The 13,454-nt window shown below is 43.0% G+C and overlaps 1 protein-coding gene and 1 long non-coding RNA gene across 2 annotated transcripts; both read left to right on the top strand.

The window, feature by feature from the left end:
- The first annotated feature begins 1,125 nt into the window (after nt 1-1,125).
- Nucleotides 1,126-3,863, top strand: LOC135566424 (uncharacterized). Its single transcript, XR_010462080.1, has 2 exons — nt 1,126-3,128; nt 3,292-3,863. It is a non-coding gene; the product is annotated as an uncharacterized LOC135566424 (long non-coding RNA).
- Nucleotides 3,864-6,153: 2,290 nt separating this feature from the next.
- On the top strand, nt 6,154-11,443 carry LOC115132336 (protein unc-50 homolog). Its single transcript, XM_029664904.2, has 6 exons — nt 6,154-6,286; nt 6,893-7,161; nt 9,628-9,748; nt 9,926-10,065; nt 10,152-10,259; nt 10,986-11,443. The coding sequence occupies exons 1-6, from the start codon at nt 6,174-6,176 to the stop codon at nt 11,120-11,122; spliced, it is 888 nt and encodes a 295-aa protein (XP_029520764.1). The 5' UTR covers nt 6,154-6,173; the 3' UTR covers nt 11,123-11,443.
- Nucleotides 11,444-13,454: the final 2,011 nt, after the last annotated feature.

Here is a 13,454-nt window from a genome sequence, read left to right as displayed (position 1 = left end):
ATGTGCCCTCTGTAATTATTGGGACGGTTTTCTTCCTCTGGCTCTATACTCCAAAAGTTTGGATTTGAAATGATACAATGACTATGAGGTTAAAGTGCCGACTGTCAGCTTTCATTTCAGGGTATTTTCATCCATTACTGGTGAACCGTTGAGAAATTACAGCACTTTTTGTACATAGTCTCCCATTTTAGGTGAGCAAAAGTATTGGGACAAATTCACTGAAATGTTTATGAAAGTAGTAAAACGGATAGTATTTGGTCCCATATTCTTTCTTTCCTGCATTCAATGACTACATACATCTCATGACTCTACACATTTGCTGGATGCTTACATTTTCTATTTGTTTTGGTTATTTCAGATCATTTTGTGCCCAATAGAATTGAATGGTAAATAATGTATTGTGTCATTCTTGAGTCACTTTTATTGTAAATAAGAATATAATATGTTTCTAAGCACTTCTACATTAAAGTGGATGCTACCATGATTACCGATAGTCCTAAAAGTAAGAAAGTTACAGATGCACAAATATCCTACCCCCAAGACATGCTAACCTCACACCATTACATTTTTTTGGGGGGGATAGGATATTTGTGCATCTGTAACTTTCTCACTCATCATTATTGATGATTCATTCAGCATTATCCATATATCATGGTAGCATCCACATTCATGTAGAAGTGTTTAGAAACATATTCTATTCTTATTTTCAATAAAAGTGACTCCAAAATGACTCAACACATTTTTTAACATTCATTTCTATTGGGCACAAACTAATCTGAAACACAACCAAAAAAAGACAGAAAATGTACAAATGTGTAGTCACAAGCTTGATGTAGTCATTGCGTGCTATGAATATGGGACCAAATACTTAACTTTTTACTACTTTAATACATTTCAGTGAATTTGTCCCAAATCCTTTGCTTACCTAAAATGGAGGGACTATGTACAAAAACTGCTGTAATTGGGGGGACTATGTACAAAAACCGCTGTAATTGGGGGGACTATGTACAAAAACCGCTGTAATTGGGGGGACTATGTACAAAAACTGCTGTAATTGGGGGACTATGTACAAAAACCGCTGTAATTGGGGGGGACTATGTACAAAAATCGCTGTAATTGGGGGGGACTATGTACAAAAACCGCTGTAATTGGGGGACTATGTACAAAAACTGCTGTAATTGGGGGGACTATGTACAAAAACCGCTGTAATTGGGGGGACTATGTACAAAAACTGCTGTAATTGGGGGGACTATGTACAAAAACCGCTGTAATTGGGGGGACTATGTACAAAAACCGCTGTAATTGGGGGACTATGTACAAAAACTGCTGTAATTGGGGGGACTATGTACAAAAAAATGCTGTAATTGGGGGGACTATGTACAAAAACCGCTGTAATTGGGGGGGACTATGTACAAAAACTGCTGTAATTGGGGGACTATGTACAAAAACTGCTGTAATTGGGGGGACTATGTACAAAAACCGCTGTAATTGGGGGGACTATGTACAAAAACTGCTGTAATTTCTAAACGGTTCACCCGATATGGATGAAAATACCCTCAAATTAAAGTCTGTACTTTAACCTCATAGTCATTGCTTGATTTAAATCCAAGCTTTTGGAGTATAGAGCCAAAAGAAGAAAACATGCTTCACTGTCCAAATTATTACAGGGGGCACTGTTTGTAATAAGATCTCGGTTTCACCTTGTAGTGGAAATTTCCTGTATTACCAAATCATGAGAGCAAACCACACACAAATCAGAGTTATCATAAAGTCCATCTTTAATTATATGAGCTCCATCACAACCCTGTGACTCTCAGATCAATTCAGTGTCTATAAATGAATTCTCTGAGAGTCCTTACACATTACAACTGAGATCCTTTATAGCAAAGACACACATAGCCAGACAGCATTGGCTATAAATTATCGTTCAGCTTTGTCTCCTAAACTATGTTCTTATCTCGCTCTTGGTACCACTCAGGACCAAAAACAAAACCTCATCTACTAACATATATCAAATACACCCCCTCCTGGACAAGATCACAGAGAGACAGTGACTGGCACGCAGACATTGTGGAGCCACCTATCTGGTTCCCCATTTATCACACCATCCCTTCACATGATTAAGGAATAGTAAACAGACACATTCACAGATAAGACTAACCTTTCCCCTCTCTGGGGCCCAATGTAACTTAGCCATAGCAGGAAAGGGATAACTGCAAACTGCAAACAGTATTATCCAAAAGAAGACATTCTAATGACAAATATCTCACATAAGCATGCAATAAAATGAATAAAACATCTTATTTAAAAATGTTACCGAAATAATTCTGATTCTGCCACGACAACCTCAATCATAATATTGCCAATATCGATCAAACCAAATGAACCACAGAATAAATGAGGATGATCTGATTAAATAATGGATTCACAACTCCAGTCCTCAAACATCACAGTATCTTTTAAATAAAGTTTGATTTGATTTAAATAATGTCACCCATTGTTCCCCAGACAAAGGCCCATCCTCCAGACCTGCTCTGGGGCTCCTAAGAGGGGCTGAGACCCCTGGGTCTAATGGGTCAGCTGGATCGGAGCCTGTCTGGATGTCCATGGCCCAGGAAAAGACCAGGAGTCTCCAACAGCATCTCAGTCCAGAGACAGAGGCTGGGACAGGGAGGACAGGGGGGACAACAACGCCCCAGTACACCACATCACCATGGCCAGCTCCAACCCCAGCCCCACAGCCGAGATTACAACCAACAGCTCAGCCATCAACACAACCTCCATCACAATCACAGCCAAGCACAAAAACAGCCTCGCAAAAACAAACATCAGCCCCAGTGGTACAATCAGCATCTCAACCAATACCAAGCAGTAGACCAATCCTACAGGAAATGCATCTGACAGCTAAACTCAAAACATTGCCTTCAGATCAGCCTAACACACAAACAGCATCACAACCGACACCACAAGGAACAGCTCAACAGCTGACACAACCGTCCTCCCAACCTCACATGCCAACCAGACCAACTCTACGAGGAGCGTCTGAGAGATCCTCCACGTCTCTGAAGAGAGCTGAGAAGATGCCTGTGGAGAAATGGACAGAAAGAGCGCTCCCGACTGGGACTATGGTAAATATTTGACTGTGCCCCCCACTAGGGTCAGACGTTTTTCCTGGTCAGTTCACGTGGTGAGGAAAAACAACTGACTCAAACAGAGTAAGTCTTCATTTTGTAACTAAGATTAATGTGGCCAGTTTAGTTAGTAATATGTCATCTCTGTATTTTATCTTAGGAGGAATCTAGCCATGGTCAAATTGAGATTCACACCTCAAAGCCTGAGATACCTTCTTCATCGTCATCATCGTCATACCGGGGTCAGCCAACCTGGATGGAACTTGCCAAGAGGAAATCTCTTGCCTGGAGTGACATGGCTATGGACTAAGAGAAATGCACGTGTGTGTGTGTGTGTGTGTGTGAGGGAGGTAAAGGGGTTCCTAAAGAGAGTAAGGAGAAAACTGAAATAAAATAGCGATTTGTTGCTGACTGTGTTATTTGAACCTACTGGATTCAGAGTTTAAAACCCATTTCCCATTACTGTGCCTTACTCTTCTAACCATTAAATATAAAACAAACTACTTATATTTCACTTATATATCACTTATATTTTACTGCATATAACATCACTAAACCAAGAGGTCTGGACTTTTAAGGCACAAGAGGGCATACTCTTGTCCTGTAACTTGTTGGTTGCTGGTTCAAACTCCGCTTCAGTTTTTTCACTGCTTTTGACATATCAATCCATGCTAGATCCCTTCGAACAACTGTCTCAAAGTGTTGTCTGGAATAAATATACTGTCAATTGTATTCTGACTATTTTGAATTGTGTTCGTTTCAATCAATCATCAATGAGCTATTATCAACCACAATGGGGCTGCCTCATCAATAGGGCCATCGTGGAAATGGTCAATAACTGAAAATTCCTTGGTGTAGACATCTCAGAGAATCTGAAATGGTCTAACCACACGAACACCATAATGAAAAAGGCACGACAGAGATTCTTCAACTTCAGAATGCTGAAGAAATCTGGCATGTCCCCAAGGGCCCTCACAGTGTTCTACAGGAGCACCATCGAGAGCATACTGTTGGGCTGCATCACAGCCTGGTACGGCTGTGCACACTGCATTCTCTACAGAGCACCTAAACTCTGCAAAAAAAGAAACGTCCTCTCCCTGTCAACTGCATTTATTTTTAGGAAACTTAACGTGTAAATATTTGTATGAACATAACAAGATTCAACAACTGTAACAAACTGAACAAGTTCCACATACATGTGACTAACAAAAATTGAATAATGTGTCCCTGAACAAGGGGGGTTCAAATCTAAATTAACAGTCAGTATCTGGTGTGGCCACCAGCTGCATGAAGTAATGCAGTGCATCTCCTCCTCGTGGACTGCACCAGATTTGCCAGTTCTTGCTGTGAGATGTTACCCCACTCTTCCACCAAGGCACCTGCAAGTTCCTGGACATTTATGGGGGGAATGGCCCTAGCCCTCACCCTCTGATCCAACAGGTCCCAGATGTGCTCAATGGGATTGAGATCCGGGCTCTTCACTGGCCATGGCAGAACACTGACATTCCTGTCTTGCAGGAAATCACTCACAGAAAGAGCAGTATGGCTGGTGGCATTGTCATGCTGGAGGGTCATGTCAGGATGAGCCTGCAGGAAGGGTACCACATGAGGGAGGAGGATGTCTTCCCTGTAACGCACAGCGTTGAGATTGCCTGCAATGACAACAAGCTCAGTCCGATGATGCCATGACAGACCCTCCACCTTCAAATCGATCCCGCTCCAGAGTACAGGCCTCGGTGTAACGCTCATTCCTTCGACGATAATCGCGAATCCGACCATCAACCCTGGTGAAACAAAACCGCGACTCATCAGTGAAGAGCACTTTTTGCCAGTCCTGTCTGGTCCAGCGACGGTGGAAATGTGCCCTTAGGCGACATTGTTGCCGGTGATGTCTGGTGAGGACCTGCCTTACAACAGATATTCAAGCCCTCAGTCCAGCCTCTCTCAGCCTATTGAAGGCAGTTCCTGATGTAACTCGGGCAGTTGTTGTTGCCATCCTGTACCTGTCCCGCAGGTGTGATGTTCGGATGTACCGATCCTGTGCAGGTGTTGTTACATGTGGTCTGCCACTGCGAGGACGATCAGCTGTCTGTCCTGTCTCCCTGTAGCGCTGTCTTAGGCGTCTCACAGTACGAACATGGCAATGTATTGCTCTGGCCACATCTGCAGTCCTCATGCCTCCTTGCTGCATGCCTAAGGCATGTTCACGCAGATGAGCAGGGACCCTGGGCATCTTTCTTTTGGTGTTTTTCAGAGTCAGTAGAAAGGCCTCTTTAGTGTCCTACGTTTTCATAACTGTGACCTTAATTGCCTACCATCTGTAAAGTGTTAGTGTCTTACCGACCGTTCCACCAGTGCATGTTCATTAATTGTTTATGGTTCACTGAACAAGCATGGGAAACCGTGTTTAAACCCTTTACAATGAAGATCTGTGAAGTTATTTGGATTTTTATGAATTATCTTTGAAAGACAGGGTCCTGAAAAAGGGACGTTTCTTTTTTTGCTGAGTTGACAAGAACAGGTGTCGCAGGAATGCCAAGAAGATCATCAGGGACCCCATAGCCATGCCCTGTTCTCCCTGCTTCAATTACTCAGAAGTGGGCAGTACAGGAGCACCATGGCAAAAACTGAAAGACTGGCCAATAGTCTGAGGGTAGAAACTATCAGACTGCTGAATAACCACCACTAGTCAGCTACCTGCACCCCGCTCCCCCCTCCCCCGTGCTACTCCACCTATGGACATTTGCCCCGCCCCCCGTTACTCCGCCCATCGACATTTCCTGCATGTTGAAGCTCGAAGCCTAGGATTTACACTCACACCTACAACCCTGCACGTGACTAATAAACACTCTGAATCACCTATGCTATACTGCTTTTACACAGATATTCATTATACTGCCCATTTAATTTAAAAACACATGCAAAAATCCATATCCATACTTTTATTTTGGCTATGTCAGAGGGGAGTGGTGATATGCTATGATAGATTGTAATGCAACAAAGCTTGTTTAATTTATTTCGGACTACAATTCCCAAGATGCAATGTCGAAGCGCCTCTTGGTCACTTACCGGAAGTTTCTACGTGTTCAGTTGTCCGGAAGAGCTATTTTTTCTGAGGAAAAGGAACTTTCTTCTCAAAATAAGAGGTTCAGAAGGTACGTTTATCCAACATTCTTATCGCAGTTTGCAACTAAACCATACATGCAGTTGTAGTCTTGGCTAACGTGCTACTAAGGCCAGCCAATTCCATGTCCATCAAAGGGTCTATGCAACAGACTAGCTACTTTGTTTAGTCTAACGTTTGTCTTTTGACACTCGCTGGCACAACTGACTTTAGTTTAAACAATATTTTTGGCAGGGAAAACCACAGTTTGCCAGCTGACGTTAGCTTTCAAGAGCCATCTAGCTAGCTACTACTAGTCTGTTAGCCTGGCATGTCAACAAGAATCTGAGCACAGTATATCACACTATCTGTCGTGACTGCTGGAGAGTCTGTTACAGACATATCAGATAGCTAGTAAGATGTCTAAACTAAACTACCGCAGACAGACTGACATTGTGACTGTTGCAATGACTTACTATAATTGCATGGTAAAAGTCGATATTGTACAGGTTCTTGGATGTTGACATGAGCTGACAGTACTGTGTCACCAGGTGAGCCCTATGCAGGGAGAAAAGGAAGACTGCACCTCCACTGTAAATCAAATTCTGTATATCTATGGCTCTGATTTGGTCATCGTGATGCTTCCTGTGTTTCCCAGCACTATGTTACCGACCACCTCGCCGCAGAACGGAAGCCTGAGCGCCCGCGATGCGGCACGCCACACAGCGGGCGCCAAACGCTACAAATACCTGAGGAGGCTGCTGCACTTCAAAGCCATGGACTTTGAGTTTGCCGTGTGGCAGATGCTTTACCTGTTCACCTCCCCACAAAGAGTGTATCGTAACTTCCACTACAGGAAGCAGACCAAGGACCAGTGGGCCAGAGACGACCCTGCCTTCCTGGTGTTACTCAGCATCTGGCTCTGTGGTCAGTATCTTGGGTGTTTCTGAACAAGTGTGCTTTATAAAAACAAGGAGTGGGAAGAACTGTGTAGCAATCGTTTGACCACTAGAATAGCTTTTTGCAATTTAGAGCAAGTATAAATATGCACAACCCCAACAAAAAGCAAAGCACCTTTAAGGCATCATATTAAAGCCTTGATTAGAAATGAAGCAGCAACAGAAATTATTAACAAACTCAAAATAGGATGCAATAAGGCTTTCTTGTATAGGATGTATAGGATGTATAGGATGCAATAAGGCTTTCTTGTATAGGATGTATAGGATGTATAGGATGCAATAAGGCTTTCTTGTATAGGATGTATAGGATGCAATAAGGCTTTCTTGTATAGGATGTATAGGATGCAATAAGGCTTTCTTGTATAGGATGCAATAAGGCTTTCTTGTATAGGATGTATAGGATGCAATAAGGCTTTCTTGTATAGGATGTATAGGATGCAATAAGGCTTTCTTGTATAGGATGTATAGGATGTATAGGATGCAATAAGGCTTTCTTGTATAGGATGTATAGGATGCAATAAGGCTTTCTTGTATAGGATGTATAGGATGCAATAAGGCTTTCTTGTATAGGATGTATAGGATGCAATAAGGCTTTCTTGTATAGGATGTATAGGATGCAATAAGGCTTTCTTGTATAGGATGTATAGGATGCAATAAGGCTTTCTTGTATAGGATGCAATAAGGCTTTCTTGTATAGGATGTATAGGATGCAATAAGGCTTTCTTGTATAGGATGTATAGGATGCAATAAGGCTTTCTTGTATAGGATGTATAGGATGCAATAAGGCTTTCTTGTATAGGATGTATAGGATGCAATAAGGCTTTCTTGTATAGGATGTATAGGATGCAATAAGGCTTTCTTGTATAGGATGTATAGGATGCAATAAGGCTTTCTTGTATAGGATGTATAGGATGTAACCACCAATCAGACAGGAATGAATGTATCATTTGGATGCAATATTTCTTGTAATGCTTTCTTGTATAGGATTATAGGGACTTTCTTGTATAGGATGCAATAAGGCTTTCTTTCAATAAGGCTTTCTTGTAATGACTTTTCTTGGGATCACATCTCATAGGATGTATAGGATGCATGTTTCTTGATTAAAACAGATCAGAGACATATAAAGAGTTTGTGATGAGACTTTCTTGTATAGGATGTATAGTCTCAAGGAAATGTTTTGATGATCAGTTACTTTCTTGTATAGGATGTATAGGATGCAATAAGGCGTGGATGTATAGGATGCAATAAGGCTTTCTTGACAATAAGGCTGTACAATAAGGCTTTCTTGTAATGACTGAAAGAAATGGATAGTAATATGATTGTGGGAGCTGTTTTGGTAGACTTGTACAGTAAAATAAATAACTGAGACACTTAACACAGAGCACCAGACAGTTTTACAACGGATAACTAGCAATAGGCTGGTGCTAAATATCTCAAACGAAAAGCATCATTTTTGGGACAAATCACTCGCGCAAATGCTAAACCTCGTTTAGATCCATTATTGAATGATGTGGCTATTGAGCAAGTTGAGGAGATTAAACTGCTGGGTGTAACCCTAGATAGCAAGCTGTCATGGTCAAAACCTATAGACTCGATGGTTGCTTAAAAGGAAAGAGGTCTGTCCGTGATAGGGCGTTGCTCAGCCTTTTGACATCTCAGTTGTTCAGACAGGTCCTACAGGCTCTAGTTTTGCCGCACCTGGACGACTGCCCAATAGTGTGGTCATGTGCGGCAAAGAAGGACATGGGTCAATTGCAGTTTGTCCAGAACAAAGCAGCCTGTATCTCACTTAGATGTACATGGAGGGAAAGTGTCAGTATCATGCATGTCAGTCTCTCCTTTCTCAACGTTGAGGAGAGATTGACTGCATCACTATTGGTCTTTGTGAGAGGTATTGATGTGATGAAGGTACCGAACTGTCTGTTCAAGCAGTTGGCACACAGTTCGGACACTAACCGGTACAACACAAGACATGCAACCAGAGGTCTCTTCACAGTCCCCAGGTCCAGAATAGAGGCTGGGAAACACAGTATTAAATAGAGCCATGACTATATGGAACTCTCTGCCACCCCAGGTAAATCAAGCTAGCAATAAAACCAGTTAAAAAACAAACAGAAAATAGCACAACTTACTGCACAAAAGGGACTGTGAAGAGAAACAGCAATGTAATATAGCTTGTATAGTCATTTGCACTGTACTAGATAGACCTAGATAGTATGTATGTACTGAAATGTAGACTGTGTGATGTTTTAAATGTATGTATTTCAGTCCTTTTTCTAATAATGTTCTGCATTGTCATGTTTCATGTGGACTCCAGGAAGAGTAGCTGCTGGGGATCCTAATAAATAACAAATATATTACAAATTACAATATCATCTTTCTGCTTTTGTCCTGTGGCTGTGGTTGACACCTGTCTCTTGTCCTCTGTGTGTAGTGTCCACAGTGGGCTTTGGGCTGGTGCTGGACATGGGCTTTGTGGAGACTCTGAAGCTGCTGCTGTGGGTGGTGTTCATAGACTGCATCGGCGTGGGCCTGCTCATCTCCACACTCATGTGGTGAGTAGAGATTTACAGAAAGAGCTAGATTGATATAAGGTGTATGGAATGGCTGGAAGCCTATGGAGCCAGAAGCATCATTTTGTGTATGTCTATCTGGTCCCTTCAGATACCGAGTAGAGGTTGTCTTCGGGCTGTTTAAATGTTGGCCCTTTCCTGTCCGTGCTGTATCCCCAGGTTCATCACCAATAAGTACCTGCTGAAGCCGCCCAGTAAGGACTATGATGTAGAGTGGGGCTACGCCTTCGATGTGCATCTCAATGCCTTCTACCCCCTGCTTGTCATCCTGCACTTCCTACAGCTCTTCTTTATAAACCGTGAGTGCAGGCTTGTTATCACACATTTCTAACATGTTACGGTGTTATTTGTTGTAACGGTGTCTGATCTCTGCTGTTTGTTTCAGATATCGTAGTGATAAACTCAGACTGGTTCCTGGGGTACTTTGTAGGGAACAGTCTGTGGCTGACAGCCATCAGCTACTATCTATACATTACATTCCTGGGATACAACGGTGAGGTCCACTTTTAACAAAGATTTTTTTATAGCTAAACCAAGATAGACCACAGCCTGTTCCAATGGGAACAAATGAGTCATAGTGGGCAGAACAAGCAAGGAGGTGGGCATAGCCAAGCACGAGCCAGCGAGATCATCTTGGCCCATTCTAGCATGCATCTGCATATTTCCGTTAGAGAGAACCTACTCTGTTAAGTGCCCATGTGCTGTAACTCAATTCCCCTTTGCACTCCTAAACAATGTGTTTTTTTACAACTTTTGCAAAGGGTAAAGTCTACAAGACTTAGTCCACTCTGTTCATAACAGATTCTAGTTTTGGGAACAGAAAACTGTATTGAGATCAAATGTTTCAAAACTTGCAGTATGTCGGTCATCCTTCCTCTGCTGGCCACTGGGCATCATTTTACATTTAATTTAACAGACGCTATTATCCAGAGCAATCAGGGCTAAGTGCCTTGCTCGAGGGCCTAAACAGATTTAGGCTCAGGGATTCAAACCAGGACCCTTTCGGTTACTGGCCCAATGCTCTTAACCACTAGGCTACTTGCCGCTTCCTCTCACTGCCATATTTGGTAGTGAGTGGAAACGACAAGCGGATGCATCACATTTATATATTTGTTCTGTGGTTGTATTCACCTTTAAAGGGATAGTTCACTGGGGGTGAAAGCATCAGACCCTCTACCAACTGTATATTTACTCCAGTTCCTCTCTCGCTGTCCCTCAGCCTTGCCCCAACTGCAGAACACAGTGGTTCTGCTCTACCCCTTCGCCCTGCTAGTTCTCCTCTACATCCTCTCTCTCTCCCTGGGATGGAACTTCACCAAGGGCCTCTGCTGGTTCTACAAGTACCGTGTCCAGTAGACACTCTGGAGTCAGGACCAGAGCTCACAGTCAGGTGGCTCTGAGGACTCATGGACAATGCTTTCATTCTGGAATGTGATTGGATGGGGTGATGCAGTTTTGTATACTTTGTAAATAATACTTTGGCTGTAAGATACACAAATCGTGGATTGTTTTTAAGATTATATCTCGGTTTGTTTCCTTTTTTTAATATGACGTACTGAAAAGCTTGTTTATTGAAGAGAAATAGAAGTAAAGAAGTGGTGAATTTGTATTTGAATTGGACTAACGGGCGTTTGAGTGTACATTCCTGAGCACTTTCAATAAAGAGGTTTTACTTCATCACCTTCTCATTAACAGGAAAGTAATGCAATCTAAAACAAGTAACCTGGTAACATCACTCATGGACATTTGCTGTTGACCTCAAGACTATAGCAGAAAATTAACATTGTAGAATATATTTCCTGATAAAGTAAAATTGGTGATTCAGAACATAATGGCAAGTCAAAACAACACTAGAGACATATCCACCACCTCAAACTGTCTCAGTCTTATCAAGATCTATCTGTACACTAGGCAGCGTAGCCTAGTGGTTAGAGCGTTGGACTAGTAACCGGAAGGTTGCAAGTTCAAACCCCCGAGCTGACAAGGTACAAATCTGTCGTTCTGCCCCTGAACAGGCAGTTAACCCACTGTTCCCAGGCCGTCATTGAAAATAAGAATGTGTTCTTAACTGACTTGCCTGGTTAAATAAAGGTAAAATAAAAAAATAAATTACAAAGAGTGGAATTCTGGAGCTCCCCCTTATAATTTTGTAAAAATCAACAATTGAAAGTAATATGGGACAGCTGTATCAGTGTAGTTCCCTTATTACTTCAGGGAGTCCATCAACATCCCCTTGAAGCTCTCCAGGTCCACTCTCCTCATGACGACAACTTGGTGCTCCTTCTCCAGGACTCCCATCATGCCCCGGGTGTAGGTCCCCTGAAGCTCCACGGTAACCACCACCGGCTCAGACACCCACACGAAACCTGGTTTTAGCCTAGGAACCTAACCCTTCTGTTACCGACCTCTCCAGGGTTCTCATTGACCAGCCTGATGATGGCTTCCACAGCCCCTTCTGTCTGCAGCAGCTACAGGCCCGGGGCATCTGGGTCAGGGGCGTCCCCCAGCCCATCCTGCCCGTGGAAGGAGCCTGCCGACGGGGTGGCCCATCAGAGGCTCCGCAGTGCCACCGAACACTGGGATCTAACGCAACACAGCAGATATAATACATACTGATATTAGTCTATAATAGAGTATAAGCTTACCACCAAAATGGTATGATCGTTACAAATCAAATGTTTGTTTAATGAAGTGAGCAGTCTTTCCACCAGGCCTACCTACCTCAAGTCTCTGGCAGACCTTGAGGACTCCTGCAGGAGTTTTCCAGGGAGGCGTTGCCGCTTATGCAGGTGATCGCCAGGACCTCCACGTTGGGGGCTGCGAGAGCCATCATGATGGCCTGAACCTCAAGCACCAGTTTCTTATCGGACCCCCTTGGATCCTTGAACGCTTAGAGGTGCATTCGAGTCAGAACAGCAGTAACATTAAATGGGACATTACACTCCAAAATCTAAGTTTGTCAACAATTTCTTTACCAGCAAAATTGTGCTTGACGATAGTTTGACTGTCGTTGCGGACTCGTCTTCTTTGAAAGACTAAAGCATGTCTGCTACACCTCGTCATGCAACTTTATATCGGAATGAATGGAGAAGACACAGTATAGGAATTGAATCATAAGTTATCAGGCCGAGTAGAGCAGCAGTAAAGAATATCTGATATTGCCTATATGGAAACCACATGTGTAACCCTGCCAGCTATACATGTGTGTGTTGGAACTGGCGTCTCAATGCATTTTTCGAATTGACCGGGCTAACGTTCTGTGCATTGAAATATAATTTGTAATGGTTCAGTGCTACGCGAAACCCATTGACAAATGTCCTGCGCACGTAGGTGGATAACCAGTTTTCCGGCCTGTCACAGGTCAAAAGGTTGGCAAACTGTAGCCTGTTATTACCAAGCTGATTGCCGCTGGAGTCCACGTAGCGAACCGGAGTGTAAGCTCGAGACTTCCGGGTGGTTGTTCGAGGACAGGTAAAAAAAAGAATACCACCACCACTACACCGCTGTATGTGAGGGTGTATCATCCCCAACGTTGTGGCAACGTAATGGCAATGCTCCAGATCCAGGCCGCCTTTTTCTTGCCTGTTCTCTTAGCTTTGTGTCAGTGTCCATTCGAATCCCTTTGGTCACCTCTTGTTTCTTCTCGTTTCTTTCGCATTGTTCAAACAATGTAAAACTTAATACATTT

Source organism: Oncorhynchus nerka, unplaced genomic scaffold (genome assembly GCF_034236695.1).
Source record: "Oncorhynchus nerka isolate Pitt River unplaced genomic scaffold, Oner_Uvic_2.0 unplaced_scaffold_5036, whole genome shotgun sequence".
Classification (NCBI taxonomy): Eukaryota; Metazoa; Chordata; class Actinopteri; order Salmoniformes; family Salmonidae; genus Oncorhynchus; species Oncorhynchus nerka.
This window is presented reverse-complemented; position numbering and strand designations above follow the sequence as displayed.